Here is a 23,699-nt window from a genome sequence, read left to right on the forward strand (position 1 = left end):
TTTTTCCCAACAGTTTCATTCAGTTTTTCTCTCTCCATTTCTGACAGGCCTAGATGCCTTTTGTGATTCTTATACTGTCTCCTGCATGACGGGCGTGCACCATCTTCAAGCTTTAACTTCTCTCTTCAGTACTGACTGCTGTGTTTTAGCAAACCCCTTAAGATTCTTGTCAGAGCTACACTTCCCTGTAAACTGGCCATTCCTTCAGTGCTGGTGTCGTTTTTGGTTTTCTATTTCTGTACCTGTGTAGCTTTGCCAGATATGTATTTAGTCATACCAAATGTTATTACAACCATTTGCTGTGTAATACATTAGTAAAAAAGAAACCAAACAAGTAACAATGACCTTTATAAGTAGCTGTTCACTATGGAATAAAGGTAGTTAAAAGTATCACACGAGGTATTATTGAAATGGCATGATGGTGACATTTACAGGAGAAAAACCAAACCCGTAAAAGTAAAGCATGTTCTCCAAGTGCTTTAAAATGTATTTAGAGACCTATTATATGGTTAACATCAATATGGAACTCTGGATGTCTTCACTTACAAATATTCTAAAGTAGCATTGCTGTTTAGTCTTTGTGTGAGATTTTGGCAATTATGCTTTTCTCTACTAATCTTGGTGTTCAGTGATTTGTGTATTTGTCTTTCTAACTTCTAATAAACTCACTCCAACTCAGGTGTCTGTCTTTGCTTAGTAGTGCTTTTTTCTTTTTCAACTCTTCTTTCATAATCACACAGGTTTTTTGTGGAGTAGGAAGTGGTCACTTCTAATCTTACTAAACTCTTGGGGTTTTGTAAGAGTAAAACATTTAAAAATAGAATTGTGGTCACTTTACTTTGGGTTTTCTTTGGGTCAGTGCAGGAGTATGAAACACTAATGCAGTATATGAAAAATTAATTTCATTGTGGTTTATACTTCCTTTGGTAAAAGTTGAAGATTAAGCACAGAAATTTGACCATAAGTATTTCTGAAATATTCAGAAATATTTTTGTTTAGGTATTTTACAGTTAATTAAACATGTTTGCAAGTAATGTAGATATTTAGAAAGAACCAAACATGTTGTTTTCTTGACTGATGGAATGCTTTTGCTTGGGGCTTGTACTCTGTTAACCACAGTGTGCTTATATGAAATGGTGGTGGTGGTGAATTGTTGGACTACTGTGGTGGGGTTTTAATGATGAATTGTGGTTTGGGCATGTCTTCATGTTTGTTACACTTTGGAAGGAACCCTTTTGCCTTGATAAAGTTGTAGCTATGTGGTATTACATGTTTAGGTAAATGTATATAGTATAAGTATATATTAATAGCAATTAAGAGGTAATAATTCATCACTGAAATGTTTTTGAGCCAGGCTTGGGGGAGGGCAGCAGGCTCTTGCAGTTTCACATGTATTCAATTTCTTTCAGGATGGCACTGGATCTCTAAAGCGCAGTGGTTCCTTTAGCAAGCTCCGGGCTTCCCTTAGACGCAGCAGTGAGAAGCTGGTTAGGAAGCTGAAGGGAGGAAATTCCCGGGACAGTGACCCAAAGAACCCAGGGTAATTCATTCTCTGTTCTTAGCTGTGCTGGTGTCCCTCGGTCCGTGTGCCACTGTAGCCTAGGCTAGTTCCTAGGGCAGTGTTCCCTTCCCTGCTTAGCCAACTGCATATCATACACAGCTATATCTTAAGGAAAAATAAAATAGGAAATAACTTCTTAAACTTCCATTGTAAGTTCTGTAATATCTGAGGATTTATATTTGCTTGGAAGAATTAACTCTATTGAAAAAAATTATTTTTTTTGGTTTTTTTGCTGCTTTACCTACTTGAAGATTAGAAAAGCTTCATAGAACTACTGATAAATGTTAGTTACCTGTAAAACTATTCTTTTCACAGTGGAGAATAATAAATGGCACTGATTTTTACAGTAAAAGCCTGAGTACAGTAAACCTGCAAGTAACATTCTTGATATAGCTTAGTAATCTTGATATATTCTTGGTATAGCTTTATATATTGCTGTGAGCATAAAGAGAATTACCAACTGAAGCCCCTCTTGGTTTCCGTTTTTGGAAAACTCAGATATCAGAGAGCAGAGGAGAATGTTGAAAAACTTGAGCCTAATTGTGCATCTTATTAACGTTTTGTTCCCAGTGAAGTCTGGTAAAAATCCACATTTACTGAGTCTTACTGCTCACTCTTCCCAGCTAATTATATGATGATGGATTTGAATGTATGTAATACTTCTAATAAACCCATAAAATCATTCATCACTTATTGGCTGCTGCAGAGAAGTTGAAATGTTAAAATGAACCTACTGCTTTTCATAGTGGCACTTCTGGGTGTTCCCCTAACCCCCAGTACAATTGCAGTCCATTTTACAGGGCTTTTTGCCCTTGTTGTGAAAAACTAGAACTGATTTAGTTTGAACTTGTGCTTTAAAACAGTCATATTGGAGAACTTGTGGTAGCCTCTGATGGAGCAACTGAATCTGAGCAGATGATGATGGTATTACTTTAGACAGTGACCTGGAGGCAGGGTCTCACTGTGTTTCTGCAAGTGCTCCAGTGAAGTTTTGTCTGACTGTTTTTATGGCTGTAAAGCACTAAATACAGCAGCAGTACATACAGAATGAGCTTCCTTGTATACCTGTTTCATATTCAGCCTGATCTGAATTTTAGAGTTACTTAAAATTTCACTGCCAGACACTTGATGTTGAAGGCACTGAATAGAATTGAAGGTCAAAATTCCTTTGCGTTTATTGATCCATCATTAAGAACTACCTCTGAGATAAGAGGCTGGGAATAAACTGTGGAAAGCACGAGATGAGAAGGCAATGTGTAAGTGTAAAAGCTTTAGAGAAAACGAACTAAGCCAAAATAGAATAAAAGGAAGATTTCCTTCTTCAATATTAGCAGTTTTATACTTTGGTTTTTCTGGTTCTATTCAATAATATCCAGAGTTCATACATCATAGTTAAGGTATATGGTTGAATAGAATTGTATGAATAGATACATTTATCCATAGCTAATTTTGCATTTTCTCCTCATTTTTGTGAGATGTGGAAAGGGTTTCAGTTTCACAAAAGCCAGGAGGTTTATTTTTTATTCTCTGTAGTATTTATAGCTAAGTCTTTCTGCAGGTAAAGTATCTCCATGTTTATAGGTGTAGAAAATGATGCTTACATATAACTGAAGATATTTGGTTTTGCAGTGCCTGTGAGAACTCACGTGCCTTGTTACTGTCTGCACTTGAGTTGTGTTACCTGACCAGAGTCCTCTACCCACGTTAACATGAGTACACTGTGGGGTCTGTAGCACCAGATGAGATTTCCTCAGATGAAGGCATTAATGTGAAACAAAATTGAAAGCAAAACAGTATCTTCCTTGCTTTCCCTTTCTGACAAAATCATCTTGTTTTTAGATGTTACCATAGTTCTCAAGGAATAATTTATTCTTAAAATTTGCAATAAGTGTATTACATTGACAGGCTTTTATTTAGATAGGCACTTTGAGTGTACAGGACAATAAATACTATCATTTCTGTTCTTGTAATAAATAGAATTTTTAAATCCTGATTTATATTAGCTGGTTTTAATAACAAATGCAGAGATTTCTGGTATTAAACACCAGCTTTATAGGTATAAAGCATATTGATATAGGTCATATCCATATTGATATTCCAAGAAATCAATTTGATTTCATGTAATGAAGAAACTTTAGTGAATAGAATTAATTTTTATTTTCTTCCTCTGAGTGTAACAAAAGGCATATTCAGTTGTTACCATGCAGATGTTTGGGTTTTAGTGTGTTTGATAGCTGAATATTTCAATACAGACATAGCACACCCAGAAATCTTCCTTGCTGTGAAGGCAGCCACTTTAGGTAGAACACTTCCGTGCCTCCCTCCTTAACAGTGCATTCCCTGCCTGTGTCTGTAGGAAGGCTTTACTTTGAACTTGATTTACACCTCTTGTTTATACTCTGCTTCTCTAAATAAGAATTGACAGTGCTGGTGTGAGCACTGAGTGAGAAATACTTGAATAACAATGCACTCACAGGATGAAGGAACAACTTAGTGTCCATGTTGTTGCTTGATACAGAAGGTTAAAGAGAATAAAATGGAAAACTCTTCAGGGAAATTGTTTCTTTACAATTCTGCAAATGCCTTTTGGACGAATAACAAGTATCTTAAAACTGGTCTTTGAAACATGCAATACCTGAAGCAAGGTATCGGTTCTTTATCATATTTCAGAATTCAGTTCTATAATGATTTAACTTTGATTAATTAGTAATTATTAATTTATTAATAACATTAATAAATTATTTATTTTTTCACTTAAAAAACTTTGACCATACAGCAGAACAATGCAGCAGCACCGAAAAAATACCTGCATGTTCTTTGTGGAGTCATGTTTGTAACATGGAGGGAATTAAAAGTGCATTTGCCAGACTAAAGTTCTTAAAAACATTGGTTTAAACAAACCCAAACAAATAAAAGACCAACACACAAAGTAGTATCTCAGGTAAAAATATTTTTTTTTTGATTGGCACTTTAGCAAGAGCCTAAAAGGTGTATGTGAACTTTTACTGGTGGATTTTCTGTTTCCCTGGAATGTTTTCCATAAGCCTTTATGCTCTTGTGGAGAGTTTTCTGTAACATTTTGTTTGTTTTACAGATTAACTTCCTTTGACTTCCATATATAACCCCTGTTGTACCTGTTTCCTTGAATAAATGAGAGGTGTACACCATGCATGAGTCCTTGCTTTGTTGTTGCTAACACTCATGTCAAGTGTTTTAAATTGTGTGCTTCTGGCTTTGGAAACACCCCAATTCAGTGCTGGGGACAACCAGCCAGGCTGTGATGTGTGGCAGCTGTTGCCCCGTGTTTTGGTTCATTGTCCTGCTAAGCTTTTGCTTTAGCAAAGCATTTAAAACTTGTGCTTTGACTGTTAGCAGTGTTGTTTCAGTAGAAAGAAAATCTGGTTAATACCTAATGTGATCTGTGTGGATAAACCTTTCCATGTTACTGGAAGGCATTGGAAAGGTTGCTTTAGCCGGTTGTCCCAAGCTCTTTTGGTAGCACTGCAGCATTAGGGCTCATTGTCTTGTGACCAATACAAACATGTATTCAAAGCCCTCATTTAGTTCTGAAATATTTGAAGAGCTCATGAAAAATCAGAACAAAAGCAGAATATTCTGAGGAATGAGCAGGCACTGGTGTAAAGGACCTCAAACATTCCATGATAGGAATCTTAAGGTTAATCTTGAATTTCATTATGCATGCTTGAAAATATTTTGTGTTAAATTTTGTGTATATTTGAGGAATGCAGGTAAATTATTAATCTTCATTTCAAACAGCAGCAGATACTGCAGTTAATGTAGTGCATTTTGACTGTCAGTACCTGTTGGGTAGGTGGTGAATTTTTTCTCCTTTTCCATTGCTTTCCATATCATATTCCAGGGTGCTTGCTACCACTGCTTGGAGTGTTGTAAAGCCAAAAGCACAACCAAAGTTAACAGCAGCAACCATCTTACTTCCTTTCAGTTAGAAATCTTTAAAATAAAACATTTTAAAATACTTTAAAAAATTTATTCTGAAAACTTAACTAAATGAGGCAGAAAGTACCTAATTAACTTTTGTTGTAGCTTTTTCAAAGTAAATGCTGCCTACACAACAAACTCATGTTTCAGATGTTTTTTTCTTAAACTCTTTGAATGTTTTAATGCTTTTGTAAGAAGCTGCACAAAATTGAAACTGATAATTAATTAATCAAAACTCAGTGTAAGTCACTGTATTAATTTGATGCACTTTAAAAGTTGAGATTTTGAGTTAAATCAGCTGCCTGAAATGTTTAAGCTCCAAGGAGCTTGTAATTTTGGGGGGTTTATTTGTAATTACAAGGGGGTACAAACATATTTGAACTCCTGTAGTTGTTACCTTAAAGGCTGTCCCTCAGATTAGATTTGGGGCATTGTTCCCACTCCCTTCACTGTGCATTGCTCGTTATTGTACTTGTGTTTTTAGAGCTGTAGTTTTCAGCCATTCTGATCGGTTTATCCTTGCATGTTCACTGTCCTGGTTGCAGCATGAAGCGTGCCAGTTCTCTGAATGTTCTTAACATGGGTGGCAAGGCTACTGAAGATCATTTTCAAGTAAGAAGGCCTACAATACTCTTACGAAAATAAATACTGTTGGGATAAAAAGAGTGTGATAAATAATAAACCAACAACCTCACAGTGATTGTAAGATCCTACTCCAGTAAGGTGTTTGAAGGCTATGCTTAAGGCATTATTCTCTGACACTTTTGTTAATTATGATTCATTTTAAGAAAGGGTTCAAATCCAGTGAGGAAGGAGCATTGGTTTTTACGATACCAAGCAGTCTCTGGCTTTGGACTTCTATCACAGTGGATGTAAAACTTATGGAATATTACATTCTTGTAAAATCAACTTATAAATGCAAGAAGTGTTAAAGCCCAATATTATTAATATTTTTTTTACTTCAGCCCCTTTATTGGAAAGAGCCCTGTCCTTGTAATTACTGTACAGTACCAGCTGCTCTTAAACACTTCAGTTGTTTCTGAGGTGGCACAGGAGCAGTCTCAAAAGTTTGTCTGATGTGTGTTGTGCTTCTGCTAATATACAACCTTACTTTGCTTAACTGTTCATGATGTGCCCAAGTGCTACTCTTCATTGCCCGTTTTTACCTAACAAATCACTGTTTAAGTTGTCAAATGAGTGAGCAATGTTCTTCTAAACACTGCTGTGTGTTTTACTAACACAGTAACTGCTACTAATTTTAGGAAGATAAAATTGCTTCTCTATTAACAAAACTGTAGGTGAGGATCTTCATCACCGTGTGTCCTGAGGTAGCAGGAAAGCCCCAAGTGTGGCTCTCGTACTCCCCAGTGGTGTAAAGATGTTGGAATTGTATGATTCCTGACAAATATGCTGCAGAGTTCTCCGTGGTTGGAAGCTTAGGCAAAACTTCGCTCAGGGTGAGGTTCAGCCAAAACATATCCAGGGTAAAGCAGAATTCTCTGCAGCAGCAGTGCCCAGAGTGTCACAGGGCCATGGCCTGGATGCTCCTGACTGGATGGATCCTCAGTGTGTGTGTAATTGGTGTGACTTCCAGAGGAGGGGCTTTTTGTTGGTGTGTACAATGCAATAGTAAAATCAGTTCTTTCTTCTTGGGAACTTTTGTAGTTTCTCCACTATAGACACCCATGGCAATTCCCATAAATGGGCTCTTGCATTTCTGGGAAGGCTTAGGCTGCATTGTAAGGGTGTGTATACTTTATAGTATTGCTAGTTAAATATGGGGGAAAAAGGTGTTTATTGGACTCTGGAAAGCATCCCCCTATCCAGCATGAACAGTTCTCAGTAGTTCCTTATGTTTGTTCCCATTTGTTAAAATTAGTACTTTTGTTTGTTTGCTTGAACTATCTGGACATCTGCTTAATTTCTTTGTTTTTTTTCCCCTTCACACAGGAACGAAATAATTGTCTGACAGACTCACGAGCTCTGAGTGTCAGTCATTCTGATCTGGCGCATTGAGATTTGGGACAGAAGCTAGCTAATATTCCTGTGTGAATAAAGAAGCACTGAGACCTTCAAAGCTTTGGTTCCTCATCCTTGTGTATAGGAACACCTAGTTTGTAGATGTTGGTTTTTTTTCCAATGGACTGCTGTTTTTACTTTTTAAATAGGGACAGTTTTAAATACAGCATTAGTGTGTGTTTTCTTCTAAGGGAAAACTATAGATACGTATTGCTCATTGCACTGCTCCTGTTCATGCTACTTACATAAATGTCTTTAATAGATCTGACTATTACAGCAGCCAAAAAAAAGTAAAAACACAAACACATTCAAAGCGTACCAAAATGCAACAGCATTGGAAAATGCAAGCAAAATGAAATACATTAAATACAGTAAATACATAGAGTGCTGGAATGAGAAGTGGATAAATTACTGTGCATTACTGTAGAAATTCCAGTTGAGCATTCTGTAGTGGGGGGTATGCCCTTGCACCGCTGATTCTTGTAGTGATAGAAGCCTTGGCTAGCAAAACAGCACTTAGACATGACTGACTTAACCACTAGACTGAGCTATTAAATCTTACAGAAGCGATGGCTGGGGGTAAGTTACCTTTAGATAGAATGAATAGTAACACCTGCGACCATAACTTTTGATAATGTAAGTCTTAGGGCACAATAATCAATGCATATAGGATAGTTTGGGTCCATCAGGAGAAATGGAACAAAACCTTTAATTTGTGTGATTGAAGAATACTCAAGTTTTGAACTGCAACTGTCCCAGAGCAGCTGCTGCTGCTCTCAGGGAAGCATCAAGCCTCAGGTTGACTTTCTCGCTTGTCCACTGGAATTCACAATCCCATTCTGTTTGCTGAAAGTGCCCAGCGTTTCCTTACACTGATCCCAAACCCTGCCTTTCTCCACACCAGCTGGTGACAGCAGAAGCAGGCACTGCACACCAGGATATCACACTGCAGAGTGACTGCTCTGCAAGGACCACTCAGTGCTAAGGGCCCTCGTGGAAGCACTTGATGGCTGTAAGTGGCAAGTGACCTGTGTGACCACATTTCCATGTTAAATCCACTTAGGTTAATATATATATGCTGTCTGTATACAGGACTGCTGCTGGAACGAATTATGTATGTTTTAAGGATTTTATAGACATTAGGATTTCCTTTTGCTTTTCTGTAAAGCCTGTGATTTTGTTCATCTTTTGTAAAAATTCATATTCGTGTGAAGCTGGATGAGAAAGTGAAAAAAAACAAGCAGTGCGTGTACAAATGTATTTGTGGTCATAGCTGTAAGACGGAAAATGTCGAACGAAATTAACTTTGGGAGAAGCTGGAAAATTCATTCAAGGTCAGGACCAACTGAAGGAGATAAAATATAGGAACATATGCAAGTTTTAGTATTTGAACAGGCTGTGAAAAGTCTAGTAGTTTAGTAGGAGTTCTTGACTGGGTTTGCACCTGGTTTTAAGTTGGTTACAGTAACTGATGCAAAAGTTGTCTGTGTAATGCACTTAACAATGTTTACCAGGAGGTACCGCCTGAGCATCTCTGCCGAGGAAGCTGCGCGTGGTGCACCTGCTTTAGAGACAGTGTAGGAATGGTGAGAGACAATGCTGCTAATAATTATGTAGAAGTTTTAGCACATAGTGCAATTCATTAATGAACTCGAGCAGGAACAGGTTGTTGCTCGGTTATCTTAACAGTAGATACTCATATAATGATATAATGTTGACTCTTGAATTTTAATCTTTTTATTAAGAGCTTTTTATATTAAAAAAATATGTAATATATATACTTCTTTTCCCCCCCTTAAAGTAAAACGTGTTCTATGCCCCCACTGGTGAACTGGGCTCCCTGCACAAAGGCAGACTGAGCTGGCTTTGCTAAAAGAACCACGTCAGGCTGCCAGGCCAGGGGTGTCCATCTCCAACCCCTGCCCCACTTGGAGTTTGGCTTCCAAAAATACCCCACAGAACTATTCAGACACCAAAACTGTTTTGGTAATAAGGAATTACTTAAACTGAAAGATGTGATTCCCACATTCATTTTTCAGCTTTGAATCAAAATGATTTTTTGCAACCTCTCAAACCCCCAACCCTGTGTAAATAAGCAATAAATTATTTAACCATACCAAATGACATTATACAGTTTCAAAGTGCAAGACTGTGGTATGTTGATAGTGATAGTGAGGGAACTTCCCAGGTCAAGATCTTGCTGGTAGTGGCATTACTAATACTGTGCATTTAAATGTTTTAATCCTTTATCTAGTATTTTAAAGTGTGATGGAAATTTTAAGTTGTTGAGCTAATGCGTATTAAGTAACTCTTATATTTAAAAGCTTTTTTTTTTTTTCTGAGAAGAAACAAATTTCAAGACTTCTTTAATCAACAAATCCTGGATTTGTTATAGCCAAGTCCTTACTGTTAGGAGCCAGTGAGCTGTTAGCCGTTTGAGAACTTTTGAAAAATAGAAACAAAATTAAAGTCGACATTCCCTGTGTTTGAATCATGGATGAGTTACTGTCAGGACATGGTTTGTGTAAATTTATATTTCAGATGGGCTTCTCAGTTCACTTTTTGACAAGATTTTCTTTCTGGATTTCTTTTTGTAAGGTTCCAGTTATAGCTAAGAGGGTGTATAAAGAATATATCTAGAATATCCAGTTGTATAATTCTGGGATGTCTTCAGCACCAAACTATATCAACAGCTCTGATAAAACAGAAAACTGGAAAAGATCTACAAAACTGACAGGCATCTTGTTAGGAAAACTGCAAACTCTTGGTATTGTGGTTGTGTTTTTAATCTGGCATTTTCGTCCTTGACTAAAATTTTAAGGGGGAACTTGAATACAGACAAAACAAGGACTCCACATGAGGCCTCAGATTCTCCTGCAGACAGGGGTGAGTCTGGGTTTACAGCAGGATGTGGGATGAGTCGTACATGGAATTGTTACTAATAGAAAGGGGCCTGTTGCCCTTCTGTCTCCAGCTGTGTGCTATTTTGCCAATATATGGTCTTGAGTTTGGATCTTACTAAATAGTCTTGTAAAATGTAATTGTTTCATGATTTGCTCCTCTTCTGGAGGAGTAACTGACCTGTTGTTGTGTCTGCACTTACACAATGCAAAAAGTGTCAGTTATCTACAGTTTGTACTTTTTCTTACAGTAAATGACACCCACATCCCCCCAAGCACTCCTGAATAGTAGTAAATTAAAATGGTTTTGAGCTTGAGAAATATTTGTACTTAAATTGTATCATTTGAACCCAGAGATTTTTTGCAAATGGTGCAGTTCTGATGTAAATACCAAGTAAAAGGCGTGTGCAGTGCTGCATTGACAGTGTGTTTACAGTAGTTAAGTTACTTTGAGTTTTGTTGTGTAGGTCCTGTGTTGTGTCTGAAGGCTGCTAAGAGAGTGGCATTTTTGGTCATGTTAGTCTGTACCGAGAGAATAAATGTTAACAGATACAATGCTGAGAAGTTTAGTTTCATTGTCATCAATTTACAGAAGTACATGGTGGGGGTGGGGTGGGATGTAAATATTTAGAATTGAGGAATATCTCAAACATCTACATTGGATTATTTTTTCCATTCACAATTGTGCCAGTACACTGGATAGTTAAGGTCAGTTGTTAAAAAACCTGAAACAACAAAGCAAGAAGCCAAACAGAGTGTGGGGGTCTGGTAGAGCTCCAAAGGCCCAAGCTGGGAGGGTGCCTGTGCTCACAGTGAAGTTGCAACACTTCCTTGGTTACATCTGCTTGTAAATGAGAAATATTTAAGGAACCATGGTTTCTCAAGTGTCATTTAACATTTCTTTTCAAAGTGTAGATTAATATTTAAGTAGTCTTGCAGGATAAAGACTTAATACATTCTAGACTGTACATCTTCTTTGTAAAAACTACTTCAGTTTTTTTTTTCTTGTATAGAATACAGATCTCAGTTGTGAAACCCAAAGATGAATAAAGCTCTATAAAGGGAAGGTTCTTAAATTGCATTTATTAAAACTCAAGCACATTTCAACACTTTGGACACAAGGCTTCAATAGACAGGTGCTGTGTTGGGTTCCTGTGAGGGTTTGCAGCCCCCAAGCTGCACTTGGGTCAGATGGACATCCTGGGCTGGGACTGAGGGACAGGCCAGAAACTGGAGGGACTGAGTGTTGGCTGTCAGCCTCCTTAGAACTCAGCTGAATTTGAGATTTCAGGGTTTGAGTGTGCTCATGAGCCAGGAGACAAACTGTTATGTACTCTGAATCAGCTGGAGAGAAACCACCAACAAACCAACAGGGTAACGACAGAACACTTGAGCAGGTAAAATGTTACTTCTGTTTGTTGGTAAAGGTGTTCTTCACCAGGTATACTGGAACTTTGATTATAGATCCATCTGTGACTTTTAACACTTTGGGGCCATTCCTGCAAGCAGTCCATCTGCAAAACAGTGATCAAACTATTACAAACTGAACCTTCAGAGGTTTCACACTGTTTTGGACATGGCTCACAGTGTGGCAAACTTGAGATTGGAGCTCAGGACTTGATGAGGCTCTTCTGTAAATGAACATCCAGGTAGGGTTTGATGACTCCCAGTAATCAGCTACATCTCTCTGTGGCTGCTTTTCCCAGTCAGCACAATAGGATGAACATTACCTTGGCTGCAATTCCAGCCCAGATACACAGGGCAGGAATGGAAGACAACTGGAGTGTTACCTGTGCTGCATTAGTTGATCTTTATTGAAGCTGTTAGGAGGAGGCATGGAAGGTAAGGTTTTGAAGGAGGTGACCCTGTCTCTGAGCTGTGGCATTATCACTTTTTCCTTAGAGTACACAAAGGCTTCTAAGCTTCATGATTGGATTTTATTAAAAAAATGCTGTGCAGTCATTTCCAAATACAGAGAATTAAGATATTTCAGAAAAATTATTTAGATGCAACTTGTGCTATTTGCACAAGGGCCCCCGAGACATCTGAAGGGGTTGCAGAAGGCACTGAAATCAACTGATCCTTTCTGCTTGCTTATGGTCTCCTTCCTTCAGCTTCAAGCTGAGCCTGTTCTGCTCTGGAACTTCCCGAGGCAGTCACACAGGGCCTCTTTTCCTTGAGTCATACTCAGCTGTCCCTTGAGAAATCTTCTGCCATAGTTCCAGCTGAGGCAGCTTACAGCCAGACAAAACTTTCCTTTTCAGCTACCCAGCTGCGTGCTTCCACAGGAAAAGATGGATGAATGTCCTGAAGGAGTGTGACTGGGGAAAGGCAGAGGAGGCAGGTGTTTCACAGGGTTCCTTGGCTGAAAGACAGACCTGAGCGATGTCACTTCACAGAAACATGTGGAGTTCTTGTCAGGGCCAGCAGCAGGAGGAGGGGAAATGTGAGAGCTTGACGAGTATGTGATACAAATGAGCATCACTCACTTGCACCACAGAACAGAGGCCTCTGGACAGTGTAACTTTAGCTGGCTTGCTTTCACACAGAACAGAGCAATGGGAAAAGTCAGCCATAGAAGAGTGGATGTCATGGCAGTGGTCTGAGGACAGCGGAAAAAAGTGACAAATACCACAAAGATGGGAAGAAAAGCCATGTGAAGCTCTAACTGAACAAAAATCACCTGAGAAGAGCAATAGCATCTCAATGGATGAAAAGAGCTCAAGGTGCCCTTCAGGATCATGGCTGAGCTGAGAGCCCAGCAGCAGGGACACAGGACATGAGAGGCAGCCATCCAGAAGCCCATGAAGAATGCTGATCCAGCAAAACACAGAGCAGGGCAGAGGATCACGAAGAACACAGAGACCTTGCCCTGAGGCTATGCAAAGAGAACAAGGGGATGGCAGATGTAGTTTGCTGTCCTTCAAATGAGGCTTTTGCTATGAAGGGAAGGGACTGGAAAGCAGGAAAAGAGTGGAAATGAACCATTAGAAAAAGAAATTTCGAGTGCTATGAATCCAGATATCCTAGTACAAAGGCAGTGCAATTTTAATTCTTAAAGTAAGATGTTAAAATCAAGTACCTTTATGGGATTATTTTCTTTAAAATCTTAATAACAAATGGTTTAAAAATAGAACAGCTGCTTTGTGACAAAGAATGGCTGTCCTTAATTGGCAACATGAGACCTAGAACAACCAGCAGGCAACATAAACTGTTTGAATTTCAAGTCCTGTTGGGTCTGGAAACAGGGTACAAAATGCTGTTTCTAGATGAGCATGCTATTAAAATAAAATTAAACATCAGGTCTACTCCCTCATGGGGATTGCTACATCCCACTCTGCTGTGCAGCTTCCACTTGCCTACAGCTTCCCTCTCCTTCAGAACAACCTTCAGGACACCTCACAAGGAAAAGTAGAATATCCAAGGGTAAAAAGATCATCTTTCACAATGCAAATGAGGCTAAATGTAGTCATAGCATTGTTTATATACTTCACCATCAATTTCTCTCATCTAAGAGTTGCATTTCACTGGTAATTCTTCCTAAAACAAAGTTCTGGTACATTTTTGGAGGAAGGCACTTTACTGTGTAAAAGAGTTATTTTACTCCTTTTACACCTTCCAGCTGTACTGTATAGTAGCAAAAGGATGGAGGGAGATGAGGAGCAAAAACTACACTTAAAGTCCTCACGCTTCCAGCGCAGTGTGATGCTGCTCCAGGTGAGAGTCCGGGCAGTGATATCCGGCTGACCATCAGTCTCATCAGCAGCTGATTGGACCAGGTTATTCCAAGTGCTGGAGTGACTCTGCTACCCACTACCCTAAAAAGGAAGTATTACACATTTCTGCATGCATGGATTTAATATGAAATACCTCCTGTTGTAACAAAACTGCACTAGAAGACATAATTTACTGTTTCTCTAACATGCATTGAAAACTATAGGTCTTTGAAGACAGAGGTGACAGGGTTTACTCACAAAACTTAGGTTCTCCATGTGGCAAGGGAACAGCTGGAGAAGTGCTTCTCTACAGAACAGCTGTCATTCTTTCAACTACAGCCAGGGGGAATATCTACCTCCTCCTGGGCAGGCCTCTCTTGCAATAGGAAAACCACAAGAGAAAAATGGTTGAACCTTTAATATTTGAAGTGTGTAACTTGTCCTTGGATTCCATTTGCAGGTATATTTAGAAATGTTGGGTAAACAGAACACTGTATATGTATGACTTTCAACCCAATGTTTAAAACTTTTTTTCCCAGGAAAAAATGCAGTTTTTCCAGTAAAAGAATTACAAGATAACCGGGCAAAAAATAATTAAACCTTATCCTTGTTCTGTGTCATTTTCAGAACCTGAAGGACTCAGTGAGCTTCTCACAAACACCTATTTATACAGCACCCAGCTTATGCAGTATATCAGGGTTATAGTTAGGATCCAAACAATAAATACATACATTTGAATTCTGTTAATATCTTGGTGTCAAAAGTTACTATTTTGGTTTGTTTCTTAGCTCACTAACAAAGCCAGCTGCTAGGGCTGGGTTGCTATATTTTCTAAGCAGACCAAAGGTGCACTCAGTTATACCTAGACTATACCAGAGACTAGACAAAATGCAGAAATACTCTTATGTAGGCAGGTATTCAAGCCATTGACTCCTGGGAATTTTTCCTGCTAACTTATGATTAGGGATTACAATGTAAATGAATATGACAGTTTCTTCCCCTTCACAGCCTGAGCTAGTACTGATCTCCAGCAAATCCAGCATTGCTGGTTAAACAACCCCCTGCTACTCACATGATCTGGTAGCTTACCCTGGAGTGACAAAGAACAGAGTGTTTCAGAGTTGCTGTGTTTGACATTGTCACTCTGTGTGGATGACTCACCTACAACTGCACTGAGCAGCTTCCGACTCACTCACTGCATCCGTCACCTGAAGCACAAAAACAGGGTTTGCAGCTGACCTGGGGTCCTGGGTTTGTACTTAGCAAGCAGGAGGGCAGGGAGGGGAGCCAAGGCAAGAAAATCCACATTATCAGAGCATTTATTAAGCCAAGTTAGAAAACACTTATTCTTTCAAGGCAAACTAAAATAGATTTGGAATTACAAGCTGAGTTTACAATGTTAGAACTACTTAGCAAGCTACAGCTTACATTAATTAAATTAATTCTAGATGCTTTATTTGTTAAAAAAAAACCTCAAACCACAAACAAACCCCCCACATTCACAAAACTGTTCCAGTGCTGTAGCTGGAGATAAAAAGTATGAAAGCCCAGACCTCCCAAAAGCGCCCTGTTCTCAATGATTTCACTACCTTTGAAGTTTGTCAGTGGCCTGCCTGCACATTGACTTACCCCTTCCCAAGGCCACATTTGGACTGTGAATGTTTCACCTCTGGCATTTAGATGCTCCTTCAGTTTGTGAGTGGACTAAGAACCGTGTCTTGCCTTGTTTTCTCAAAAGAATACTCCTTGAGACCAGTATCATTGTGGCCTTGTTTTAGCCCAGCTCAAGTCAGTGCATACACTTTAGTGCTTCGGTAATCTTAGTAGTTACACAAAAATTCTGAGTTCCACAGAAATGCAGCAAAGTCCCTGGTGCTTCACTGTCTCCTGGAATATAACTCTGCCTGCAGAGGTCCCAGAGCAATCCTGCTGGCAATGGCATTTGAAGCTCGTGATAAGAACTGTTACTTTGCTTTGATGCTCTGTGAAGTTGCTATACATACCTATTTTTGTTAGCTTTACTGGACAACTTTTAAGAACATTAATAGCCTATAAAAGCTTAAATAATAAACTTTGAGTAGCTAACATTTACTGAAGTACGTCAGTTTAAGGAAGCTTCAGTTTCCATCAGTCATTAATAGTCAGCTGACAGCGGTAAATACAACAATCTGCATTTACACAGCTTGCTCCGTCACCCTCCAGACATTTATTAAACAGTCCCTACAGAATAAGAAGCAACTTGATATCATACCTGGTTAATGCACATGATGGGAGTCCTGAACTTAGTGCTCAAGCTGTGAAGCTGTGCCCCAAAGGTCTGCAAATAGCGAGCCTTCAGAGCCGACTCGGCCGGGCCGAACTCGGAGCGGAACAGGGCGGCGATGGAGTCGATGACCACGAGGCGCACCATGCCCCGAGCCAGCAGCAGGGACAGCCTCCTCGTGATGCACTGCTGGAAGGTGTCCTGACACACACACAGGGACAGTGACACAGAGCAAAGAACCCTGCTGGGACATCAAGAGACTCAACTACAGCAATCACCACTGCAGCACGAGCTCAAGGAGTTTGGAATTGTGAAGGCAGCTGGTGGATCCCAAAGTCTCACCAGTAACCACATCTGGTGGTTTTACTGAGGAGAAAACTGAAACCTGCATTTATCTGCAGCTCTGACTTTAATGATACTTTAAAATCTCAAGGGTGTAGTACTACACTCTTAAACTGTTCCTGTTTTCATAGACTAATATAACGTTAAGGGGTTGGAATGGACCTTAAAAACCGTTCACTCCCAACCCCCTGCCATGAGCAGAGACATCTCCCACCACACCAGGTTGCTCAGAGCCACATCCAGCCTGGCCTTAAACACTGCCAGGGATGGGGCATCCACAGTTTCTCTGAGCAACCTGTGCCATTATCTCAGCACCCTCACAGTAAAAAATTTCTTCCTAATATCTACATTTTCCCTCTTTCAATTTGTACCCTTGTCTTATCTACATTTCCTGGCAAAGAGTCCCTTCTCCAGCTTCCCTGCAGCCCCTACAGACACTGAAATGCTCCTCTGAGGTCCCCATACAACCTTGTCTTCTCCAGGCTGAACAGCCCCAACTTTCTCAGCCTACCTGGGAAAGGAGTTGTTCTCACTGAAACACTCACGACACACAAGACTATCACTAAATGTTCCAAACCAGTTACAGACTGTGCTGCTCTTCCACTAATGACCCCTTAACAGTAAAATAATGCCTCAAATCCATATTGATCAAGAGCCTTAGAGACACTTTTTGTGCTACTACGTACCAGGTCTGCTGCCTGCTCAACAAAAATACTGTTTCCAAATCTGATCTTCTGTATGATTTCAGCTGGAACATCTGCACGCAGCTTACGCTGTTGATCTATGAGCTGCTGCAAACGTTTGCTTGGGAACACATCTTCTGTACAAATGTACACAGCTCCTGCAGCCAAGGAAACCACCTGTGCTTACAACAGGGCTCTTACACAGTTTTCTTCACAGCACACAAGTTATATCAGACATTCTGCGTTTAAAAGCTACACATACAGACCTGGAAATTCATGTTTGTTTAGTTATTTTGCAACTATTTTGAATCAGTGATGAAAAAAAACCCACTCCTGTGACTTTCCTGCAGTTGCCTGGTCCCTTCTTCAGCACCAGCTGGGACAGCTGGATTTTGTACTCTCCACTGGGTGACACTCACCGTGCACATCTGTGGAGCACCTGATCACCTGCCCTTGGGGATCAGAGGTATCACAGCTCATCCAGCCCACAAACAGTGACACTGCATAGCCTGCCTGGTTCAGTCAGAAATCCAAAACACAGCACTATGAATTTCATGCTAAAAAACCTGTGCTAACTTGTGTTGAGACAACAGTTCCCATGTAAAACATTCTGGCCTTCTCAGCTACCGTTCTTATTTAAGCTGATTGCCTTTTGGACAATGTTGCTTTAATGCTGAAAGACAGGGATTTCTCTGTCATGAATTCTGGACTCACAGAGAAATCATCTGCTTTCTGAAAACCAGACCTGCTTTAAGCAGGATTTCACTTGTCCTCTCCTCCTCCTGTAAAAAGGATGGTATGTCCATTTATTCAGATTTCATAGTCACTGGCGTTCTTCCTGATGCAGATTTGCATTTCTAGATAATTGATGCTCCATTGCTTAAATAACTGTATTTTGATCCAGAGTTATTGCAACATTCAGGACACTGTAAACAGTCACAGGTTCAACAAAACCCAAACAAAAATCAGCAACTTCATCAAATCCGTTATTCAGGCCAATAAATGTGTTATGCTGGTTGTTGACAAGAAAATACCACCAAAAAATCCAGCAAACAGGAATAAAACCCACTAAAACCCCTCAACCTCAAAAAGAACAAATTTTGATTCCTATAATCATAATGTGTCATGCACCAAACCAGTTGGTTATCAAGAATCAGTAGCAAACATTAATTTCTAATTCAGAATTCTAATATGGATATTAATTTTTCCCATTATATTCATGTATTACTTATGAATATGGGCATATAAAAGAAATTCAGCCAACACATAATTGAATACATCTGACATTCCTAGAGCAGCAGAAAGATATCCTGGAGGCAAAGGAGGCCTTTGTTTACTTTCAGGATTTCTTTGCTGCCAACCTCCTTGCACTGAGAATTAGTAGAACAAGACTAGCACTAAATTTAATGAAGTAACTGTTTAAAGAAATTTATTTCAACATCACCACTTATGAGAAGGGAAGTTTCTAAGCAGTAAAAAAAAATACAATGCACCATAATTTTAAATCAGTAGCAGAATCTTCCACTGGTAGAGTTCCACAAGAGTTTGGAATCAAGAGAACTTGTTCCCCTCAGGTTTCCTAAAGAATAAAACTCCTCACATTTAACCTAAGCTTTAAATGCTGCATTTCTCACAGGAGGCTCAACACAAGAGTGCCAACAGGGTGTTGGGCACCTTCTTCTGTACCTCAAACAGGGAGAAGCATGCTGGAGCATGGATAAAAATGTATTAACATTCAAAACTATATACAGCAGATAGCAGCAGCACACCAAGGAACAGAGCAAAATATAATTGCTTCTGCTCTGATTAATGACATCATGTAATGTAAGCCACAGGCTACTCACAGCCCTTTAGGCAAGATCTTAATTTGTACAGTCCATGATTTTTCCACATGGGTGGATTCAGTTCAAGAAATTAGTAAGTTGCCCCACAAGGAGCCACTGAGCTGCCAGATAAAGCCAGTGCTGTGTGGGAGGAACAGCAAGGTCACAGGCAAAACACACCTAAGGCAGACTGCCAGAATTCTCAGAAGTCACACAGGTTTCCTCCCTTTCTACAGCAGCATAGAAAAATAAAGAAAAAATTAGGAGTTAGATTAATGTGATAGAAGGGTAAAATAGCCATACTCAAATCAAAGAACAAACCTGTATACTTTGGTAAACCCAGGAAAATCACAGGCACAAAACAATGTTATCTTTCGTCAATTACATTTTAATTGATTTTACTCTGTAAATCAACGCAATTATTGTTATCAAAACAAATAATCTTTGAAATTTGAAATCCCCAGCTAGGGAATATATACTATATACCCAAGATGTTTGTAGAAAGTTATCTGCTGAGGTGGTTACCTGAGGAGTCAATGAGCTCTCATGACAGCAAAACTTTTCTTACATTGTTTGAGTGTGCTTAGTTTAACCCAGAGAGGCAGGCAGGCAAGCAACAGCCAAGAGTAATTTTGAATTAAGTTATGCTGTGCTGCAGGGCATGCACAGCAAGCTTTTCTCTCTCTAAAGACACATTACTCACTAACTGGCTTCCTACTGAAGTTAGACATGCACTGCACATGTGCACCTGCTTTAATGAGGTTCCTAAAGACAGTATATTGCCCCAAATGGGAAAAGAACCCATGTTTACAGCTCAGCACTTACCAGACTCTAATCCACCATACTTGTAAGGATACTGCACACACAGGCACAGCTGTAAACTAATCTGAGTCTTCCCAGCAGAACTTTCCCCAGCAAGCTCTGTGATTCCCACTAAAGGAATGCCACCTTTTAACAAGTTGTCTAGCACTGAACATCCCAGGCTCAGCTTCTGGTGCTGGGAGGTGAAATGATCTTTATCTTGGTAGAGCTGAAGTGCTGCAGAGTTTGGGAATGTTTTTGAATCATTAAAAAGAAAAAAAAAAAAAAGAAAATAAAAAGGTAGTTTAATTTATTGTTTTCCAACATACAATCATACAAAACAGATAAACAAGGTTTATACCTACAAGGGATGCTTTTTTGTTGATGGAGAATTTCCTAATGCACTGTGGTCTTCCCCACCTCTCTCTCCCCATCAGACCTACAGCTAAATGTCTGTACAAAGACTGATAATTTACACTGAGTTCTTTCCTCCACTCAAACTCTTGTTTTCCTTTCTCTGCCTCTAAGGTGTCTCTGAGGAAAGTTACACTCTTGAGAAGATTTTGACAGCAAAGGTTCAAGCACAGCAATTATGGAAACAGAAAGCTAGAGCAGAGTATAAAACAGCACAGCAGGCATCTGGTCAAAGCCTGAAGACACATGCAATCACAAGAAAATAATTGATAAGTAAGATTTTAAGTACAGAGTTGTCATTAAGAATTTTACAGGAGGAGCTTTTAGGTCCTGCTTGTTTTTTGGAATAAGGTGTTTATGACAAATCAATTTATGAAATTTATTATATATGACATAAAATTTTCAACTAGTATCAGACCAAAAGGAGAATAGTGAGAATAGAGAGGAAGAGAGTGTGAAAGAAAAAGGAAATATTTTGTTCCTGTATTTAAGTGTTTCAGACTGGAGAAACATTTTGTCCTGTTTCAAGCAGGCTCGAGCCTGAAAAATGCTGCCCATTCACTTCCATTTACCCCCAGGGGACCTGTCTGTAGGATAGTTAAATAATTCACTACAGCATAATTAAAATACTTCCATTCTCATTTTAAACCCACATTCCCGTGTCATTGAGGAGCCAGAACCATCTTTTCTCCCAGTGCCAGTTATTTTGAGTTCTAGATAAGAAGATTTCTTATGCCCTGACTGCATTACCTGTGACCATGCTGTTCCTCCTCAGTGCATGAGAGACAGTTTTCAGCAGACACTGGATGTCTGCACTGGAGAGCTTCATTAATCTCTGCAAGTCTGCTCCAGAGAGGTTTAAAATCTCTTTTACTGATTTTATGTCAGCTGAAATGAGAGGAATTTTTATAAATACTTTTGGCTATCTTACACAGCAAAGTTTACCCAATTTCTTATTCTCATTTACTTGAGGTTTATCTATCCTGCACTCTTGTACAGTGGGCAGGAAACATTCACTTTGAATGCACCAATACAAGCTGTAAAATTGTTTGGAAAATTATTATTGAAGCATGGGAAAATCCCAACACTTCTAATTACTAAAAAAACTCCTTTATGAAATACTTAATAACAGTTCTAAAATGTTAGTGTACATCTACATGCTTATACCCACAAACACACAATTATGTCAAGGATCTGTAGTGACAGATCTGTTAATGAGACACTGGCAAATTAAATTACCTTTTTTCAGGGCAGCAATTGTTCTAGGGTTCAAGTCAAACTGGTCCCAATCCATCTCCTGACACAGCACAGCAATGAGCAGCACATCCCGTAATTATCTGTGATTAAAGTGGCTTTTATCACAGACACAGGCAAGAAAAAATAGGCATAAATCACTGTCAAAAGTTTCCAGGACTTTTTTTCTATTTTTAACAATATATTTATCAGTTATGGAAGTAAAAGTTATTCTGGGATTATTATTTTATTATGAGAATTATTGATATTATTTTATATGTTGGTATTATTTTACTATGGGAAGAGTGTGGCCAGCAGGCTGAGAGAGGTGATCCTTCCCCTCTACTCAGCCATAAGTGAGGCCACATCTGGACTGCTGTGTTCAGCTCTGGGCAAGAAAGACCAGGAGCTACTGGAAAGGGCCCAGCAGAGGCCACAAAGGTGATGAGGGGTCTGGAGCATTTCCCTGATGAGAAGAGGAAGAGAAAGAGATCTCATCAATGCATATCAAGATCTCAAAGGTCGGTGTAAAGAGGATGGTGCCAACTCTCTTTGGTTTTACCTCAAGATGAAGAACTTATGCTGAGGTTGATAGAGCACTGGAACAGCTGCCCAGGGAGGTCATGGAGTCTCCCTCTCTGGAGACATTCCAAACCCACTGGACTCATTCCTGTGTCACCAGCTTTAGGTGACCCTGCCTTGGCAGGGGGGTGGGCTGGATGATCTCCAGAGCCCCCTTCCAACCCTGGCTACTCTATAATCCAACCCTTTGGCAGAAGTCTTCTCTGATGGCTGTTTACAGAGATCCTATTAAAGAGTTCAACCAATAATCCTGCACTTAAGAGCTACTGGTAGTTTTAATTGCCTGGAATTCTGCAGAGTGCTTTTGCTCTGGACTGCAGCTCCCAAGCAAGCTGGACAGTCATTTATTTCTACCCTGTCAGTCTTCACACGAGGCTTTAATTTTCAAATAGAAGAAATTCTCACACACGAGCAATTTGGGATGACCCAGGATTATTCATGCATTGCACAGTCAAATTAATTAGCTGGAAGCAAATTTAATATTAAATCGTTAAAATCTGTTTGTTTTTTGTAGCAACATTAAACAGCTCTTTTAAAACTTTGGTCCCAAGCACACCAGTTTAGCACCATGGCTGCCTAGAAAAGTTCTTAGCATTATTCTGATAAACTTTATGAAGGATTGTAGCAGACATCCAGGAGTTACATGAGAATAAATGACTTTATGAACAATCCATTTTTCAACATGGGAGGGAGAGGTTGTGATGGGTGCTAGTAACAGAATAAATCTAAGAGAGGCAAGTCACTTTTAAGTAACACCCATTTACAGCAACACTCTGAGAAGATTTAGAAGCCGAAACTTACTGAAATCAATCATGATTACGACGACCCTTGACAGAAGGGCTCCAAACCATTGTGCACTCTCCGCTCACAGAAGCCGCTCCACGGGTGAGGCACAGGGAACAGCGAAACAACGGGAGCGGGTCGCGGTACAGCCGGGGTGTCCTACGGGCCCGGCACGGGTCGGACACACACAGGGACACAGGGACACACGGACACACACACAAGGACACACGGACGGACACACGGACACACACACAAGGACACACACACGGACGAACAGAGCGCGGCGCCGCCACAGGGCCCTCACTCCGTCACGAATCCCCCGCCAAGTGTGCAGCCAATCAGCGAGCAGCTTTCCCGCCGCAGGCCAATCAAAGCTCCCCTCAGCGACCGCCCCAGCGGGACAACCAATGGCTGAGCGCCGCTCGTTCCCTTCCCGCTGGGCCGGCCGGGAGCGGCGGGGCCGGGCTGGGTCAGAGCCTCGGGCGGGCGCTGCGACAGCGGCCGCTGCCTCCCTGCGGAGCCGCCCCTCGTGGCCGCGGGTGTCCGCAGCTCGGTGTGGCGCTTCCTGGAACTCGGCTGTGGCGTCCGCACCCTTCGCTTCCGGGTTGCGGGGCACGAT

At 40.1% G+C, this 23,699-nt stretch overlaps 2 protein-coding genes across 13 annotated transcripts in view; one reads left to right on the plus strand and one right to left on the minus strand.

The window, feature by feature from the left end:
- Window positions 1-11,506, plus strand: part of KLC1 (kinesin light chain 1) — a 47,207-nt gene extending 35,701 nt beyond the window's left edge. For 4 of the 10 annotated variants that reach the window (XM_015630858.3, XM_015630860.3, XM_015630859.3 and 1 more), the window contains exons 14-16: window positions 1,410-1,540; window positions 6,067-6,133; window positions 7,472-11,506. In XM_015630858.3, the coding sequence (XP_015486344.1) occupies window positions 1,410-1,540; window positions 6,067-6,133; window positions 7,472-7,537 (264 nt within the window). In that variant the 3' untranslated portion in view covers window positions 7,538-11,506. Of the gene's footprint in view, window positions 1-47; window positions 681-1,409; window positions 1,541-6,066; window positions 6,134-7,471 lie in introns of those variants that run through there. The other 6 variants (XM_015630864.2, XM_015630865.2, XM_015630869.3 and 3 more) reach the window with 4 other exon arrangements.
- On the minus strand, window positions 11,501-23,661 carry XRCC3 (X-ray repair cross complementing 3). Of its 3 annotated transcripts, none has more exons than XM_015630871.3 (9): window positions 23,099-23,661; window positions 21,722-21,819; window positions 21,233-21,370; window positions 20,093-20,305; window positions 17,448-17,602; window positions 16,408-16,620; window positions 15,318-15,364; window positions 14,129-14,258; window positions 11,501-13,395 (listed from the first exon to the last, which is right to left on the minus strand). In XM_015630871.3, exons 2-9 carry the CDS (start codon window positions 21,774-21,776, stop codon window positions 13,288-13,290), a joined length of 1,059 nt encoding a protein of 352 aa, XP_015486357.1. In that variant the 5' UTR covers window positions 21,777-21,819; window positions 23,099-23,661; the 3' UTR covers window positions 11,501-13,287. The 3 variants fall into 3 exon arrangements, with proteins under 3 accessions (XP_015486357.1, XP_015486356.1, XP_015486358.1); XM_015630870.3 differs by having other exon boundaries at window positions 21,722-21,834; XM_015630872.3 differs by lacking the exon at window positions 11,501-13,395 and having other exon boundaries at window positions 13,457-14,258; window positions 21,722-21,834; window positions 23,099-23,659.
- Between the last annotated feature and the right edge of the window lie 38 nt (window positions 23,662-23,699).

This window comes from Parus major, chromosome 5 (genome assembly GCF_001522545.3).
Source record: "Parus major isolate Abel chromosome 5, Parus_major1.1, whole genome shotgun sequence".
NCBI classification, from domain to species: domain Eukaryota; kingdom Metazoa; phylum Chordata; class Aves; order Passeriformes; family Paridae; genus Parus; species Parus major.